Source organism: Cupressus sempervirens, chromosome 5 (assembly GCF_028749045.1).
Source record: "Cupressus sempervirens isolate cs-2001-9-10 chromosome 5, ASM2874904v1, whole genome shotgun sequence".
NCBI classification, from domain to species: Eukaryota; Viridiplantae; Streptophyta; class Pinopsida; order Cupressales; family Cupressaceae; genus Cupressus; species Cupressus sempervirens.
Window position 1 is genome coordinate 332,243,327 of NC_143122.1, and position 18,345 is coordinate 332,261,671.

At 33.4% G+C, this 18,345-nt stretch overlaps 1 protein-coding gene across 4 annotated transcripts; it reads left to right on the plus strand.

Annotated features, from left to right (window-relative positions):
- The first annotated feature begins 4,199 nt into the window (after positions 1–4,199).
- Positions 4,200–16,498, plus strand: LOC149556041 (uncharacterized). 4 transcript variants are annotated; one of them, XM_089830164.1, is made up of 13 exons: positions 4,200–5,093; positions 5,583–5,697; positions 6,478–6,588; positions 6,730–6,902; positions 7,196–7,522; positions 7,670–7,795; positions 7,983–8,798; positions 8,894–9,359; positions 9,482–9,575; positions 9,717–10,256; positions 11,536–11,631; positions 11,788–11,940; positions 15,767–16,498. In XM_089830164.1, the coding sequence occupies exons 1-10, from the start codon at positions 4,827–4,829 to the stop codon at positions 9,916–9,918; spliced, it is 2,697 nt and encodes an 898-aa protein (XP_089686290.1). In that variant the 5' UTR covers positions 4,200–4,826; the 3' UTR covers positions 9,919–10,256; positions 11,536–11,631; positions 11,788–11,940; positions 15,767–16,498. The 4 variants fall into 4 exon arrangements, with proteins under 4 accessions (XP_089686290.1, XP_089686287.1, XP_089686289.1 ...); XM_089830161.1 differs by having other exon boundaries at positions 9,717–11,631; XM_089830163.1 differs by having other exon boundaries at positions 9,717–11,631; positions 15,770–16,498.
- The last annotated feature ends 1,847 nt before the right edge of the window (positions 16,499–18,345 follow it).

Consider the following 18,345-nt stretch of genomic DNA (forward strand, 5'->3'; position numbering starts at 1 on the left):
GTGTGGAAATTATCTCCTACTTTTCAAGAAACTTGGTCGTTGATTACCTTGCGGTCTTGGGCCATTGAGAGTGCCCTTTTTGTGATTTTCTTTTTCTAGTTACTTTGATCCATTTTCCCTCATCTTGTTTCTCATCACGTGCTATATAATTAGGACTTACTTGAAATTGAGCCTTCTTCTTATGGTTGGAAATCTATAATTTTCCTTGCCCTTTTAAAAGTAGTAAGGATTCTGAGGTTTGAGGATTAGTTATTCCTTTCAGATCTTCGCTTGGGTATTTTGTCTTGGAGAAATAAACCTTCTATCTCTCTATGGAAGCCAACACTGGGATTTCATCTAGTTTGGGGATACTATTGTTGTCCTTTGTTTATTTCCTAGTAATGCCTTTGCCTGTCGGAGATAAGTCTGAATTGGATTGTAGAATGTAAAATCTATTTGAGGTCGGAAGGAGATTCTTTAATGCGTACAAAGTATGGAGTAAAAAAACTCTTCTATTAGTTATCTTAGAAGAAAATTGTAGTTTGCTAGAATTTATAGTAGATTTCATAATTGATATTTGCAACGGTTGGAGTACACATTGATTGATGTTCATAGATTATTAATATGTATTATTTGTTGGCCTTGTTGCTGCTATGCCCTTAATAAAATTTAATTTGATTGATATTTTCCTGATCGATATTGATTTTTTGTCTGCCCAAAATTTTATGCATTTTAAAAATCAAATTGTCCCACTTGATATTTCCCTGGACCCGTTGCTTTTTTTCTTTTATGCAATCTCGCTCTATGCCTGCCAAAGTTTGTTATTTCTTATCATTGTATACTTGTCAATGTTTGCTTTGTATTTGTCAAAGTTTGCATGGTTGAACTAATAAGAGACTGGGCTTCAATGTTTAGAGTAAACTTAAGATAACCAATGTTTGATCTGATTTGGATTGAGTTGACATTGCAATGTTTCTTTCATTTTCTCTTCTTGAATCTGTTGTAGAAATATCTTTGCAATGTTGACTAAACCTAATGTAATGACCAATTAAAAGATGTGGATGTAGTAGAGGGTTTTGCTCAAAAAGTGCTCATCGGTGACAATGAGAAGATGACTTTGAGGAGTTGTTGAAGTGCAGTCTTTTCTATTTTAATAAGGACTAGTAGATAGGGGGGTTACTATTTCAAGGAACTTGCTATTTTTAGTAAGTTTTTCATACGAGCTCAAAATGTTCTGATTTTCTATATGAAGGTTCATTTTAGACTTATAACCCTACCATAATGCATCAACATATATACCACATGTCTAGATATGCTATCTTCAATGTTACTCATTATTATGCACTCTATTAAAAAAAGAATGCAAAAATAATAGATCTTTAGATGCACATTAAAATAATCTCTCTCGGCTTTGTCTAGCGATCAACAACAAGGGAAAGACTAATCCCCTGGACGAGATCTTCTGCCCACTAGCTATCTTACCTCTTTAAACAAAGAGGTGTTTTAAATCCAAGACCATAAAAATTACTCACAATCTCAAGCCAACTCATAGAACTCACATTAAAACAAATAAATATTATACAACATAAATAATCTAGTAAAAAGATCTTCCACCCACTAGTTGTCTCACCTCTTTAAACAAAGAGGTGTTTTGAATCCAAGACCATAAAAAAACTATTCACAATCTCAAGCCAACTCATAGAACTCACATTAAAAAAAATTATTATTATGCAACATAAGCAAGAGATGCAAAGCGTCATAGTTCTTGCCATATGTGTCATGATTATAGTATTGTAGAGTGTGGTAATAAAGGGTTGAGATGGAGGAATACACTTTTTAATTTGAAGGAATGCAAAATGTATTAGAACAACATTCCTTATATCCTTTGATCTTTTAGAGGTTGAACTATCTTTAAAGCATATTAAAATTAATTGTAATTGTACATAGAACTTAAGAACTGAAGACAATGGAGAAACATAAACAATTACATTTTGCATTAACGTTTGTAGTTGAATGCAAGTAGATAAATTATAGCTCTTACCAAGTGCAAAATTATTTCTTTGTGTCATTAGAATTTTAACACAACGCCTTTACAAAAAATGTTACAACAAGCTCTACAATTGGTTAAGAGGACTAGATTATAAATGATATTGTATGGCGTGCTCAACTTTTATACAAGGTTTACTTTTCATATTGTAATGAATTTGGTGTTAGAAATGCTTTTGTAGAATAACTAAACAACAAAAATATTGATTTTTTTAATTATAAAACAAGAAAATGGGTCATACTTTTGGTCTACTTTGAAATTTATCACAATCAATTGTGGTTTCTTAAAATAAGCTACTATACTTTAGACATATATGAAGAGAAGAAATTTAGAGCATTATAAATATCTAATGACACGATTTAATTTTAAAAATGGGTAAATCTAAACTCTATCGTAGAAAACTCAAAAGTGTATAAGAATTTTAGAACAAAATGGAATTCTTTGACTTCAAGAGTTTTGAGACCGGAAAGTGTCTTCATAAGGCCTCAAGAAATGTTGTTCAATTTTACTAAAAAAATTATGCATACATTACAAGGCAACACATTTTTTGCATTATTGATTTTTCCATGAGAAGTCTTGAGATAATAAATAAAATTTTGACAATATTAGTTTGAATTCAACTATAAAGTTGTCATAAATGTCTTGTAATGTGTTGTGAACAAATGGATCATTGAGATCTTGTACAAGGTTAAACAGTACCAACCAAAACCCTAACAAAAGCATCACCATGTTATAATTGAGTTCTACATATAGAAAAGATATCCACAATTTAAATTGTTTATTATTTGTATCTTGGGGTTTGTAGTACAATAAATTTTATTTTATTTTTAGCATGTTTGCGACATAAGAAATTAGAAACCAATTATTTATCCTAAAATAAATAATTATATGATTAAAAAATAGAGAAATTGAATATTATGGAACAAAAATACTTTTTATACAAATATTTAACATCAAATAATTCTTTATTTAAAAAAAATTATATTTTATACACTATTTTATTTATTAAAAAAAAATTTAATCAACAACTTGACACCCAAAAATGATATAAAACATTTTAAATTTTAAATATATAAACAATAAACATTATTGTACGTACAATAACTACCATTTTAAAATTCTTTATAATACTATTTAGTTTGTAGTTTTTAAAATTCTTTGTTACATTATTTAGTTTTTATTACTTTTAATTCTTTTAAAAAATAATGCTTTAAAGACAAAATAAATCAAAATTTTATGAGTCAGTTATTCTATTATTATTAATATGATCAATAGTAAAGTGAAGTGTGGTGTGACATATCTTTTATAATAATAAAAAGTTAGAATTTTAATTTTTTATTGATTTTTTATTTTAAAAATTAAATTTCTTCATTACTATTTAGTAGGAACCAATAAGATTTCAATTAAATATTATTCTCGTTTTTCAAAAAATCAAATAAAAATGTTCAAACTTTATAAATAATTTAAATTGTGAAATTATAATATTTTCAGTCATGTTAATTGTATAATTAATGCTAAAAGTTAGAGATTTAATTTTTTTTTAATTTTTTGGTTTCGAAATTAATTATCTCCCTTACTATTATTAGTGAGAGCCAATAAGATTTCAGTTAAATGACTTTTTTCCATTTCAAAAAATAATAAAAATGTTCAAGCTTTATAAAAAACTTAGAACCTAAAAAAATACTTGAATCTTATTGGTTAAACTATATTTTATAGTTTTTAATTGCTTCTAATAGATGCAATAGTATTGAGGAACTAATAATCTATTAAAAAAATCAAATTCTTACTACCAACGTACATGAATTTGAAACTTAAACTATTTGAGAGAACGTAGATTTTGAAGCAATCATTGGACTAAAGACATATTTCTAGACAATGAGAACTCGGCTTAGTCAATAATAACATTCTTCAATAAACCTATGCAATTATTTTCATTACATTATTATTAAATTATAAAATTAATCATGTTTAGAAAAAGACATTCGAGAACATATTTTAATGGAAAAATTATCTATCGCCTTATCCTTCTTCCGACCCTTGCCGCCTCTCGTCCTTATCTCCTTGTAAACAAGCAGAAAGCGACATATACATGAAAATGATAAAATATATACAAATTGTATATGTCTCCAAAGCATATACACATATATAAAGGCTGTATATTCTCATGTGTCTTAAATATTCACATAATTAAAATGGTGGATATTCTCAATACTATCGTAGGTGGGTGTGACACAGGAAACCGTTCACATCAAATTTTTTATACACTTACGAGAAATCATATTAAAAAAATTTGAACAATTTTTTTTCAATACACTTCAGAGAAATCATGTCCATCATTGACTCACTTTAAACGGCTCGGAGGTCTTTTGTCAAGGGAAAATCCGTCGTAGAGTGAGGGTCAAGTTCGACAGGTTTATTTTTTCCATTTCAATATATACCGATTCATTTTTTCTTATGAGAGCCGGTCTAGGGTTTAGGGTTTACAGTATACGATTATTGCCTGCTGGTTTTTGTTTGCTCAAGAGAGCACAGAAACATCGTCATCGCATTAATAACTTATATATAAATTTGTCGACACCAAAGGGATGTGTATTTACAAACACATGCAGCTCTTTCCACTCGAACTGGACAATCCGAAAACAAACTGCAGTGTATTGGGTTTAGCACCCAGGGCAAATCATTTCTGAGAATTTTTTAAAATTATAAAGTAGCTTAAGTTCGTTGCCCTCAACCAATCTTGAGGTTAACGGTGTAGGATTTATGTGTTGAAGATTTGGGTGTAGGGCTTTAGGAATTATTTATGGCGAAGAATCCCTTTGACGGCGTTTTGAAACTCGATTCAGATACTGTTTTGCAGAGGCGAATTTTGTTCCATCCCGCTAGGAACAAGAGGGATGGTGGCCGAGGAACAAGTGCTGGTTTTTACCTTGAGCCGCTGAACCCCCAATCGGAATGTGCCACGATTTCTAGAATTGAAAACCCTCCTGCCCCAGAGAGTGCGAAACCCCAGGAGAAGGAAGACCTGATAGATTCAGAGATCACCGGGGAAATTGGATTTCGAAGAATTGTGAGTAATTAACGATGCTTTTCAATGTATATGTTTTTCTATCTCGGAGCTTGGTATATTTATGGTTTGGTTATAGGCCGCTTATAATTGTGAACCATGAATGGCCCAAAAGGTTTATTTTGTCTAATTTTCTGTTTTCCTCGTTTTGTTTGTTGTTGTCGGATACTAGATTTTATTGTGGCGGGTAAATTTTGAAGCCTGTTCACGCTCTGTTACTCAATAAAACGTTACACCGCAACTCCTTTGGCAATTTTAATTATTTTCTAATGTGATTCTTGTTCTATAATTTTCCTTTTATTAATGTTTCTGTTAGTTTTCTTAATCGGAGAAAGAAATATCATGTAAGAAACGGTTTGGGATTTTTAGCAGCAATTTCATTCATTTCAATCTTGTATGTATTGGATTGGTATTGTTCAAAGTACCTTGTAATTTTTTTCTTTTGTAAAATTATAAATCGCAGAGTAAAAATGGCTTTTTGGTTTTGAGCAGGGCGCTGGGCTTGCGAACCTTGGCAATACCTGTTTTTTGAATTCGGTTTTGCAGTGTCTTACTTATACGCAACCCCTCGCAGCCTACTTCCAGGCTGGACGACACAAGTCAACTTGTAAGTTTTAGACTACAAACCTTCTATGGCCCTTCAAAAACTCTCCTAAACCTAGTTTAATCCTTATGTGCTTTCCTCGGCATCAGATTTTAAAGTCTTGAGGGCCTTTTTTAAAGATGTTCATCAACCCTTCAAGATCCTCTCTAGCTGTGTAAATTTTGCTAGTCATTTTGTCTTATAAGGCATGGTGCTTCATTGGTAGTACATGTCCTTACACATTGTCTATGCTTCAATATTTTTTTTAGTGGATGTTGATAGAAGGCTTTTACCTTCCGGAGGATTCATACAATGCTTTATTGCATGTTTGGTGTTCAACTTGTGCCGAAAACTATCTGATGTGAGCTTGGCCAATGCTTCATTATATCTGTTTGCTGAGCTATCGTCTGGTAGTAAGCTGGACGCTTATTTCTGCATTGACCCAGGAGTTTGGTTGCTTATTCTGCTATGATATTGTGGCCTTTTTTATATACCCGAAGGATTTTGGAGTATTTTGTTAAATGCTGAAGTTTAGTACTCTCAAATGTGATACATAAAAAGGATTTGAAAAGTCAAAATTACAAAAATTAAAAAGGCGAGTGAATTCAAAGATAAGATAGTGTAAAAGACCTGATATTATATGCTGTTCATATTCATTTTTGAGCTTGTGTATAAGATTGGCGACATATTTTTAGTTGGGGATTGCTTTGAGCAACCTGAATTACATTAATTTGTAGTTAGCATTCAGTGTAACTATATGTCATTTCATGCTTCTTACTAATGCTTGTTCCTTTGTTTACCAAGGTCGTGTAGCTGGATTTTGTGCAATGTGTGCCATTCAGGATCATGCCATTACTGCTGCAGGATCATCTGGCAAGATTTTGTCACCTACTGTTCTTGTCAGGAACTTGCGATGTATCCAAACTCTATGTTTTGAGGAAGATTTTTTATTATGATTTTTTTTTGAAACTTCTTCAGCATGATTGTTTAATTTCTGTAGTTTTATCATCTGTAATGTAAGTTTTGTACAATATAAAATTCTTGACTTGTTGGAAGGTATATCTCGCAATTTCCAAACACGAAGGCAGGAGGATGCTCACGAATACATGATGAATTTGATGGAATGCATGCATAAATGTTGTTTGCCAGTGGGGGTAGCAAGTGAATCACCTGTTGCTTATGAGAAGAGTCTAGTACATAAAATATTTGGTGGCCGACTCATAAGTCAGGTTGTGATTTTTAGTTGTTTATATTTTCAAAATTTTCCGTACTTTGTTAACAAGGATGAGTGAATGTAAGAAGATATCAGAAGAAGTTATTTGTATCTAAACATCATCTTTTTAAATATTAGCGAGGGAATAGAGAGGGGCTTATGGACACCTCCAGGATTTACTGTTCATTTCATAAATGGGATTTTTTGAGTCACTTAAACCTTTCAAAATTATCTTTATGCTGGGAACTCTAGGTTATAGTCTTAGAAAAGTATTTTATTCATTAACAATTGCTTCAACCTGGCTTGTAGGTGAAGTGCACACAATGTTCTTATTGCTCAGATAAATTTGATCCTTTCCTAGATTTGAGCCTAGAGATCATTCGAGCAGATTCCTTGTTGAAAGCATTATCCCATTACACGGCAGTGGAGCAGTTAGATGGGGGTGTGAAAAGATATCAATGTGAACGATGCAAAGTTAAAGTGAAGGCTCTAAAGCAACTCAAAATTGATAAAGCACCACATGTTCTTGCAATTCATCTGAAGCGCTTCAGTATAGTTGGATCTGGAGGAAAAATTGACAAAAAAGTAGACTTTGGTTGTACGTTGGATCTCAAACCATTTGTTAGTAGTTCACATGTAAGTAGCCCTTACAATATTATTTTCCAATGGATCACATTTTCAGTGGAATCTGGTAATATAGTTTTTGTAATATCTACTGGTTTTTTAATAAATTTTGCACATTCGAATGATATTCTAGTTTCTCTGTCTATTGATCAATCACAGGAAGGCAATTTTAAGTACACTCTTTATGGTGTTCTTGTTCATGATGGCTGGAGCACACATTCTGGTCATTATTTCTGCTTTATTCGTTCATCCACAGGCATCTGGCATGCTTTAGATGATAATCGGGTATACATTTGCTACAGTTGTGAAGACATGTTTAATTTTGTGTAGCAAGTTCATTATAATTTGTGTATAACAGAATACACAAAAGAACTACAATTTTATGTAGAACCTATTTTTTATACGGTAACACTAATTATACTGAAGTTACTTAGACTGATTGAAGTTATTCTTATGACATTTTGTACTCTAGGTCTATTCAGTCAGTGAGAAAAGTGTGCTTTCCCAGAAAGCTTACATGCTATTCTATATACGAGATAAGAAAACTAGCATTCAAACAGCAGGTGGGTCTGAATCTCAGTATAATGGCTCTAAACTAAAGAAGATGGTGTCATTGAACATTGGACATCCAAAGGAAAACCACTTACAAGATTCATATGCCCCCCAGGTGACAGAAAACATGCATTCTTTCCAAACGACAGCAATCTCTTGTAGTGTTGCAGGTGTAAACAACATACCCCAACAGGTAGAAAATTTGTCAAATGTCAATTTCATTTCAGAATGTCTAAAAAAGAACACAAGTTCTGGCCAGTCATGCAGTAAATCCAGATCATCAGCAGATCATGATGCTACATTACGGATGGCGCCTCCAAGAACCAATGGTAGTCAAACAAATAGTGTCTTCTCAAGTCATACCATAAGTAATGGATGCACATCAAATGGGTCTAGTAATAATGTTAAGAAGCAGGAATCTGAAATAAAGGGAACTGATTCTGTGGGTAATTTTAATGATATGGTTGTTAGACATTCTCGGAACCATGATGTGAGCAATGACAATGGGAACTATATTGGTAGAAATTCTGAAGCTTATGAGAATGTCAAACATTCTACAAATGGTTTGACAGGTATTATTACTCGGCATCATGCTACTAAACTTCCCAAAAATAATTCAAATGGTAAACTTGTAGCTGGTGAGCATCTAGAGAATGGTAGTGTGGTCCACAATTCTATAGATAATGAGAGTGAGGCTGCTAAGCTCCTATCCCTGGAAGATGGTTCCTTATTTCAGGTGCTTGTTTTTTGTATTAATGCTGTAGTGTATATGTTTGTTTTTGAGAAAATTGCTTTTAGTCCTAATGAATCTTTATATGTTCCTTTTGGCAGGGAGGTGAAAATGGTACTTTGCTCTGTAAGGGAAGGGAAATGAATGGGTCATGTGTAAAAGCTATGCATCCACATAGGTCGCAGAAATATAGTCAAGAAACTAAGTGTATTTCCAACCAAAAGTACCAAAAACACCATGAGGACAACCGCTATCTCGTTAGTAGAAACAGATTGAAGCTTATGAAGCATCGTCCATGTCCTCAGTTTTTACAAGCATTGTCTTTCAGGAGGCATTTTCTTCTAAGAGCAATGCATATTTTGAGGAAGAAACGATCCAATGAAAGGAAGAAATGCACACAGTTACAGCTCCAAGACTCTAAAATTAGCATGGAGAAAAACTTGTCTGCTCCCCGTCAGTCAAATAATAGCTTTACAGATAGAGGAGAAACATGCCAACAAGATGGGGCTGTATCCATAAAAGATTTTGAACCATCTTTTCTAAAGGCTAGATTACATGGGCCAGCAGGTATAGTCACAATTTTATTTTATTCTATGCAATGTAGCTCAATTAAGCTCAGTGTTCATCCTCTGTTTATGTGTTGGGTATTTAATCTTTTTTGACGATGGTTTACTGTGGCTATTGTGCAGTTCCATGTTGGGATAGTATTGATGATGGCTTGGTAAAAAGTAGCAGAACTACAGACAAACATGCAAACCATGTTGGTTATGTCTTAGATGAATGGTAGGTTATCTTTGTACAAATACAATTGCATCATGGGACTTGGCATAGCAGTCTATTTGTGCATAAAGTGTTTCTATAGACAATAATCAATTATCTATGTCTATGCTGTTGTGTTTCCATAATCTTGTGTGGTTTATGCAGGGATGAAGAATATGACCATGGCAGAAGGAAAAAGGTTAAACAAGTACAGGATGAAGATGGCATAGATGACTCTTATGGAAAATATTCCAATCGACAGAGCAATCCTTTTCAATCACTTTCAAATAGAAAAGCCAAGATTGCTGGTAAAGGGAATTCGTTCATGAGAACAAATCAAGAGAAACTGCAGCACAATGCAAGATAGAGTTTTTTGTCAAGCTCAGTGCCAAACCAATGTTGGGGTAAAACCTATAAAACAGAGGAAAAATCACATTGCTGGCAACCATTCAGAAAACATGGCAAACACTGCAGAAAGTTGATACTGAAGTCAAAATATCATGAAAAGATGCATTACTTCAAACCTTTTCAATGATTCAGTGTTGGATCCCTGCAGCCAATATTTCCTTGTACTTCTGAAATTCATCAAATAAATGTGAGAAATGGAGAGATATATTTCTACTTGCAAATATGTTTGCGGCTGAAGCAGCAGGCTGAATGCAGAACTGTCAAACAGCTAAGTGTGGTCCACAAGCTACATATTGCGTGAGTTCTGTTGGGTCAATTTGTTCAGCTAACTGTTCCAAGTTTGACTTTCAGTATTTTTCATTTGGCTATATGTACTCCAAGTGGGTAGTAATGAAGGTAATAATGGATATTTCCTTTGAACTTGTTGTTAGAGGTGGAACATTATATAAAGGATGTTGCCTCGATATAATAGCAGGATATCTTATGTATTGAATAGAAATTAAACTTTATCGAAATTTCAAATGTGCAAGAGTGATAGAAAACTAATAATTAATATTCGAGACCTTGTTCCCTTCCCATTGCTTCCAAAACTTTGAGAAGTTGAGAATTTGTTTGCACTTATGAATAGAAATGTAAGGTTTATATAAGTTAATGGGACAAAACACAGTAAATAGGATTTTATGTTTGTACTTATGAATATGAATGTAGGTAAAACAATATTTTTCTCTGGAACTAAAATGTTTACCAGGTGTTTGCTAGCTATGTGCTCTTTGGTGGATGGTCCATGGTAAAATGTACTTGCTCTAGTGGGCAAGGTAAATAAGTATTTTATATTGCTTACAACATTATGACAGAAGTGGGTTTAAAATATCCTACTTATCTTTCAATCTTAAATAATGTATAATTTTCAAGTTAACTTCACATAAACCATAATTCCCCCAGATGATTGAGTGGACTACCTATTAAGAGACACTTGCCTATTAGTATACACAACTTATTATTCATTTCTATGTTTGATCAAGATTAACAAAGAATTTACATAAATCCAATTTATTGATGAAGTTGCATGGTTGGCTATGTTTTGAGTTGGTGTACACGGCCCCTATATATGAAAAGAAAAATTACATGTACATGGCCCTTATATATGGAAAGAAAAGCTATATGTTTTCTGATAACTGTAGTTTTGGTAACATTTTGAGTATCCGCAAACCATATATTTATTGTTTCGATTTGAATGGACATTGGAAGTGTAAATGTTTTTAACTCATATATGCTGGAAGATACATATTTAGTTAATTCATTGGTGAAGTTGCTTATTTTAATTTAATTGATTCTGGTTGTCAATCAAAATGCTAACTGCAATGTTTATTGTATTTCAGTGCTTATTTTCATTTGAAAGATCGAAGAAAATTATATGAACAAATAGATAGTAATTGTGGCATATATAATTTATATATGTATAGCGACCCAAGCTTGCCGAATCTATTACCAGTTAGACCATATAGACTGTACATCTAGCCATAACTCAAGCTTTTAACTGTTTCATACTCATTAACTGAATGATAAGAATTAACAGGAATATGACAAACATTAGACTTGAGTGATGATTGTAGAGGTCTAGAGAGGATGCAGATCTGACCTTCATATCAACCACATCAATACAAAAACACAGGTACACTAATCTCTGTTTGTCTATAATCAGGTTGTAGATTCATGATGAAATATCCTATTCTGTTTCTTAATCCACATGAGTATTTGTTTGAGGAAATGAGGAGACACTATAAGGGTTGTAAATTCATAGAGTATCCTACTCTGTTTCTTGATCCAGCTGAATATTTGTCTGAGTAAATGAGGAGGCACGAGCAGGGGTCCAGGACCATAGTCAATCCAAGACGTTTTCAAGGATATGTAAACATGAATGCGTATTCCATGGCCGCATGCTGCACTGCCACACATTCCCCTTCAGTTTATGTACCTTAAGGTGGATATTACATTACATTGCTTTTGTTAGTCATTCCTTTCTTTATCTTAAGAATAAGATGATTGAGATTAATAATTAATTAATGATGCAACAATTTGGTTTCAAATAATCTTGACTTTGGGCTGGTCATCTATCAGGTATTATCTTGTCGCTCTGATTTTGTTGTGGTGTAGCTTTTATGCTACCAGTTTCTCAAGTTGTGCTTTGTTGTTTTGATGAGCTTTATTGGTTCATCTTTCTTTTTAAATCACATTTTACCTTAATCAAAAACATTGCATTACTTTTTATTTACGTACTTGCAATTTGATTTCGTTCAAATCTTACTAAATTCTTGAGGTTAAAATCATCGTCTGAAACATTAGGCTCTGTACCTGGTTTCCACGATGAACTATATTGGTTCTCTGCTGTAAGCTCTACTATCTGGATTTTGTTCCCAAGTAATTCAGAAAGAATTTAAATGCACCCCTGGTAACAAGTAACAGTTACAGGCTACCGAGAAGTACTGAGAACTATTACTCTGCTATTAATTCTCAAATCCATCTTGCTTGTAAGCTCTTCTATTCTGGGTACCAGAGTCTCTAGATCACTACCACAGGGACAGAGCTAGTAGCAGAAGAGTAGCTGAAGTAGACTGAAATAGGGATGGATGCATCGGATATTAAAAGAATGAGACCCAGCTTACGAAGATAAAGATTGACATCCATATCCAGTAGCAGAGTTGGAGTCAGCAGAGAGAGCATTCACAGCAGTAGTTTGAGGAGCAGAATATCCAACAGCCAGTTTGGTGGTGACAGATCCTTTAGTCATTTGCTATGAGAGTTCCAGATTCACTAGTATTTGGACTTGGTTAATGTGCCTTCAGCATAGAGCTCTGGTCTGGCTGGAGTGTTCCGAAAACAAAGCCTAATATTTTGTTTGTTTGTAAATAGAGTTTGACTGAAAGGGCTCCAATCATCCACTTCTTGAAGCAGACAGCTAACAAATTTCCTTCAACAAAGCCTCATATTTTGTTTGTTTGTAAACAGAATTTGATTGATAGGGCTCCAATCGTCCACTTCTTGAAGCAGACAGCTAATAAATTTCCCTTAAATGGTTATTTCATTTATTAAATTATTGTATTCAGTCCTGCCTCTGAACATTGAGGAGCCATCCAATGCACCTGTTCTTTTACATCCTGCTGATGGATCATGGAGTGTAACCCAAAAAGTTGATGCAAGAATCTTACACAGTTGACTCCATAAATAAATCACAACCAACAGCATGCACTGTTGAAATGTGATAAGTTTATTTGAAAAGCCATCTGAGGCACCATTCTTGGTTGATTGGTCTGCTACTGTTTGTCAAACACCTATGTGACAGACATTCACAATATCCTAGAGGCTGCCCAGAACATTTAGAGATGCCAGACATTGTTGCAAAATTGCAAGATCCACAGGAGCATAGATAACCCCCCAGGTATCCCAGTGGCTGTCCGTCCTTATGTTGAGGGCATATTGAAAATGTTCCAATATTTTTAGAAAAGGGGCAGCAAGACTTTTGAAATCACATATGAAAATTAAGAATCTGATCCTTTTTTTGAAGGTTCAAAGGAAACAGCTTCAGACTGTTATGTTCTATGGGATTGATTGCTAATGAGGAATCCTGTACATGTAGTGCCTGCTCTTAGTTTACATTTTTAGCCGATAGGCTATTCTATGTGGGCTTTTCATATAAACCTGTCCGTTTGGCAAACCAGATACTGCAGGCGGTATTGATCTACTCAATTCAATGTGGTTTAAGTGAGAGCAGATCGAGCTCGGAGATTCCTCTGATTGCGATCTTTTTAACACGTCTTAACAAACAAAACATAAAAAGCGACATGATGGGAAAAGTATTCTCAGTATACTTTCCTGTCAACAAACAAACAGTAAATAAGACAAAAATCGAAATAGTTATGTCAGTAAGAGTTTGTTTGGATGACGTGGCCATGGGGCTAAAGAAAGCTTGTGTGGTTTTGGCCTGAGCTTATAAAACTCAGTTAAATTTGGAAATAAAGGCAAAGATCCCAAAAACATTGAAAGTTTGGCAGAGAAAATCTCTTAATTTCTGACCAAATTGGGGAAAGTTCCCATTTTCTGCTTATAAATAATGCTTTATTGGTGTTATAGAACACTTGTTTTGGATCTATGTATTTTTGGGTCTAAAGTTAACTATCGTCTCTACTCGCCAATCTGAGTGAATGATAGGGAATTTATGGAAGCTTCTCTAAAGTTAGCGGTGGATAGTAATTCCGAACATTTCATGAGAATTATATGATCTTTTATGCCATATGGAAGTTTGGCACAGTTGCTTAAACTGTACATTAAATCAGGTAGTAAATGCTGCACCGACATATCTATTAACAGATCTATTACCATATCCATCAGGATCCTAATAAATCTTTCACATCTGGGCGATATTTGTATTTTGATTTGTTATGGCAGATATTATGTGGAGTTATTTCATTTTATCCCACCGCCTGCAGTGTCTATAAAACGTCCTGTGAACAGACTAAACAGTATCCCTCAAACGCGTTAACAGCTGGAAACTTGCTTTGTGAAACGTCTCTTTCAATTAGGTAAGTACATGTTTAGCTTAATTCCCAGATTAAGCGGCTTTCAGATCGTCTCATTCTATAATCAAAATTTGCCCTTTTGTATCTTTTACATGCTATTCAGTTTGTGATTCCGTAAACTTCTTTTTTTTGTTACTTTATAGCCTGGTAGCGGCCCAGACACTTTGTGTGTTCTGTGTTAATTTGAAATGCATCTTTTGGTTTTTACTTTATTTTACCTTATTCAATATTCTGGCGTTAAATTTTCAACCACATTCTTGTGCCACAGAAAATATTATGGCTTCTATTGTACATAGTAAAGTGATATGTTTATTTTTAAGTATTTAGATCTGAAGTTATCTGTAAGCCCTGAAAAGCAAGCAGAGGTATGGTGTTGTCCAGTTTAGTATGCGGACTTTTTTTGTTCTCATATTTCAGTTGTATGGGATCAACCGACAAAATTCAGTTGTATGGGATCACCTGGCAAAATAATTGCAGCAATAGTTTTTTTAATGAACCCTTCATAAGTCATTCAGTGTGGGTAGAACACAGGGCTTACTTTCTGTAGGTATAGAATTGTATGAAACTCAAAAGATAAGTAAATACACCTTGCACTTTGAGTCGGGAAAGCTGTTGCAGTATTAGGTGACTTCTTGCACCCATTTCTCCTACAAACACTTCACAATTTGTTGCGCCAGAATTATCTCTCCCTCTAAAGACTCTAAACAAACACCCACTCTCGGAATCAAATATCTAGTACAAATCTCTATTTCTGGGTTGGGATGTAGCATTTATTTCTGAAAAGTGTGAGAATTCCTAATTTTGAAGCTTAGGGCAGGGAGCTGAGAAAATTTATACTGCTGGGTACTGCTTTTTCAACGAGGAAATAGACAACCTCAATTGTTCATGGCCAACATTCAGCAACGTCGAGTTTTCTTCAAAAACTTTAATGCAGATGAATTAACGCAATTAGTGCTTGGCTTCTGTAATTTAATGGCGGACAGTTTTGGGTGATTTTGATTGAGTAGAATATTTTCATTTTTGAAACTGTACTTGAAGGAAATCTCATGTACGCTATACTTCTATTCCAAATTCTAGATAACCCATTCAGTTCTTTGTTCAGCAATCGAACCACATTAATGGTTTTTGTTTTTGATAGATTTTTTTGGTTACTCAATCTATCTTTGAAAATTACTCTTTTGCCACATGTTGGATGCGTGTTTTTGAAACTAATATTTTATTGAATCTTTTCAGTAGGCTATGGAAAATACACTCAATTCTATGACTGTTATTGAGATTAACAGTAGCAATGTGCCCCCCGTGTTACCGAATCAGTCACCACAATCAATCAATCAGGCTGGTTTTCTTACAAACAGTATTCCAGAATTTTCAAGTGTAGTTGCTCTTAGTTGCATTAACATGCTCGAACATGCAAAGGCAACGTGCTCAACGATCCGATCTGTGCGAGATACTGATGTGATGCTGATGGAGGCAAGAGTCCTCGAGTTTCACGCGACGTGTGACATGTTAATTGGATATTGTAACTTCTTATGTGACATGCATGCAGATGATTACTATGCTCTTGGTTGTGCTCCTAATATCAAAGTTGCATTTCAGAATTACCTCAATAATGTGTAGTCTATACTATCTATACCTATGAATACAGTGAATCTGATATCGTACAATAGTATAATTGATATAATGTATGTCATTTTGTACTTTTGTGAGGAAGTGGCCACCTAGACATACTGTTGGCCAGGTAGAGGTTTCTTATATGAGCCTTACTTAGTAGACAACTCTGAACTATGATCGTGTGCACACCTTACTGTGTTCTTTGAAGAATGGGCCACGTACAGCTATGTCCGGTTAGACAAGAGTGCTGCAATGAAGCATATTTTGTAAACAACTTCAACCTCTGTGACTTACATGTATACCAAACTCTTGTACTTTTTATATATTGTTTAATATAGTGGTGTCTAAATTATATATTCTGTGTAAAGACCATCAAGATCAGTTTCTACTGCAATGATATCCTTAAAAGTAGTTTTAATATTGAGCAAATAATAGATGGTAAATTTTGCACACCATCTGTTTTTCTTCCTCTTTCCTACAAACACAATGCCTAAGGTTGCAGCAGACTACATTCTAAATTAGTCAAACAAAAACTAATTTGTTATTATTCAATCTTTCTTAAATTAGTGCTAAGTTAACAACTATTTCATTTAAAATTCCCCACTTGCTAACATGGAGAGGGAAGTGAAAGAAACGCTATTGACAAATCATTTGTCCATCTCCTGACATTAATTGAATTACAAATTTAAAAATTATAATACAGTTCTACCATAGTTTTTAATTTAGCTGATAACTGGCCATTTTTTGCTAGAAAAAGGAGTCGCCTTTGGAGCTATTTTACTTGGTATTTGATATTGTGAGAACTGTGCAATCTTATATGTTTGGAATAAACTCACGACTACCACCATTTAAAAGCTTTAGGAAATCTATTATGGACAAATTCTATTTTAGATCTTATTTTCTCCTTTGTCAATATTAATTGTAAAACAAAGCTGATATAGTTTGAATAACTAGTAAGAATCAATTCTATGTTTCTCTGGTCTTGGTTAAAATATTTTGGTAAGATATATTTTCAGTATATGTGAGAAGCCAATCTTGACTCCATCACTTTCTACTTCAATGGCATCGTTTAGTTATAAAGGATATAATAGGTAAACACTAAAATTAGGATAGGTGAAATCGTGAAAAAAAAAGTTGAAGTAGCTTGAATAACTACATAGAATCAATTCTATGTGTCTATGGTCTTGGTTAAAATATTTTGGTGAAATAGATTTTCAGCCTGTGTTTCTATTGTCTTCATTAAAATATATTGGTGAAATTTTTTTTCATATGTGTGAGATTTAAATCTGTTTTGCATAAATCTGAAGTCTTCCTTGGGAACGAGTGACTTGATTTCAAATTTAGTTTTCTTAATGTTTATAGCAGCACAAATATTGTTTATTACCATAATTTAAAATCTGCCTGCTATATATATTAGTGGTGATGAAGACTCATTTAAAATCTGCATGCTATATATATATTAATGGCCAAGAAAAATCATTTAAAATCATTTAAAATATGCATGCACATTACTATTGTCTTGATTTCGAATTCAGTTTTCTTAATATATGAGTGGTTAAGAAAAATCATTTAAAGTCTGTGTGCTATTGATTTTGAATTATAGTAGATTCATGCTCTGAAAAATGTGATTCTCTTGCTATGTCAAAACGGTTCCTACTTCCTAGATTACACATTGTGCTGATTTTGGAAACATAATTAAGATTTTGTTTTAGATTAATTCTGAATTTGCTGCTTGTGATAGTTGGTATTTTGTATTTTAATTTATTGTTTACCTTGGAAACCATATTAATATGAAAGTTTTAAATGTCCAATTGTCAAAGGCATTAAGAGATTGACATCCTTTATTTTTTTGCAATATTACTTTTATCAGAACTGCTCAGTAATGTTTTTTCCCCCCTTGTTTTTTTCGTCTCATCTCTGTGAGAGTCAGTAGATGACTATGATTACTATAGTTGTAATGGATTTTACAAAAAAAACAATTTCAAATTTTTAGTCTTATATATCTTATTTTTAAAATGCTTGTACGTTTCTTTATTCGGCAATAAATGAAATCATATTATGTTATTCATTATGAGGAAGAGAGAGCCTAGTGAGAACTTTTTCTTTCTGTTTTCAAATTAATATATTACATTCATAAAACTAAAGAGCTGTAATATTACACAGAATTATATCTAGAAGAAATATTCACCTTAAACATTTCA

Bases quoted from the DNA above. Each gene is read 5' to 3' on its own strand.
- LOC149556041 (XM_089830161.1), top strand. From the start codon at position 4,827: ATGGCGAAGAATCCCTTTGACGGCGTTTTGAAACTCGATTCAGATACT. The intron at 7,796-7,982 runs GTATACATTTGC...TTTGTACTCTAG, and splicing joins ATGCTTTAGATGATAATCGG to GTCTATTCAGTCAGTGAGAA. The intron at 9,360-9,481 runs GTATAGTCACAA...GCTATTGTGCAG, and splicing joins TAGATTACATGGGCCAGCAG to TTCCATGTTGGGATAGTATT.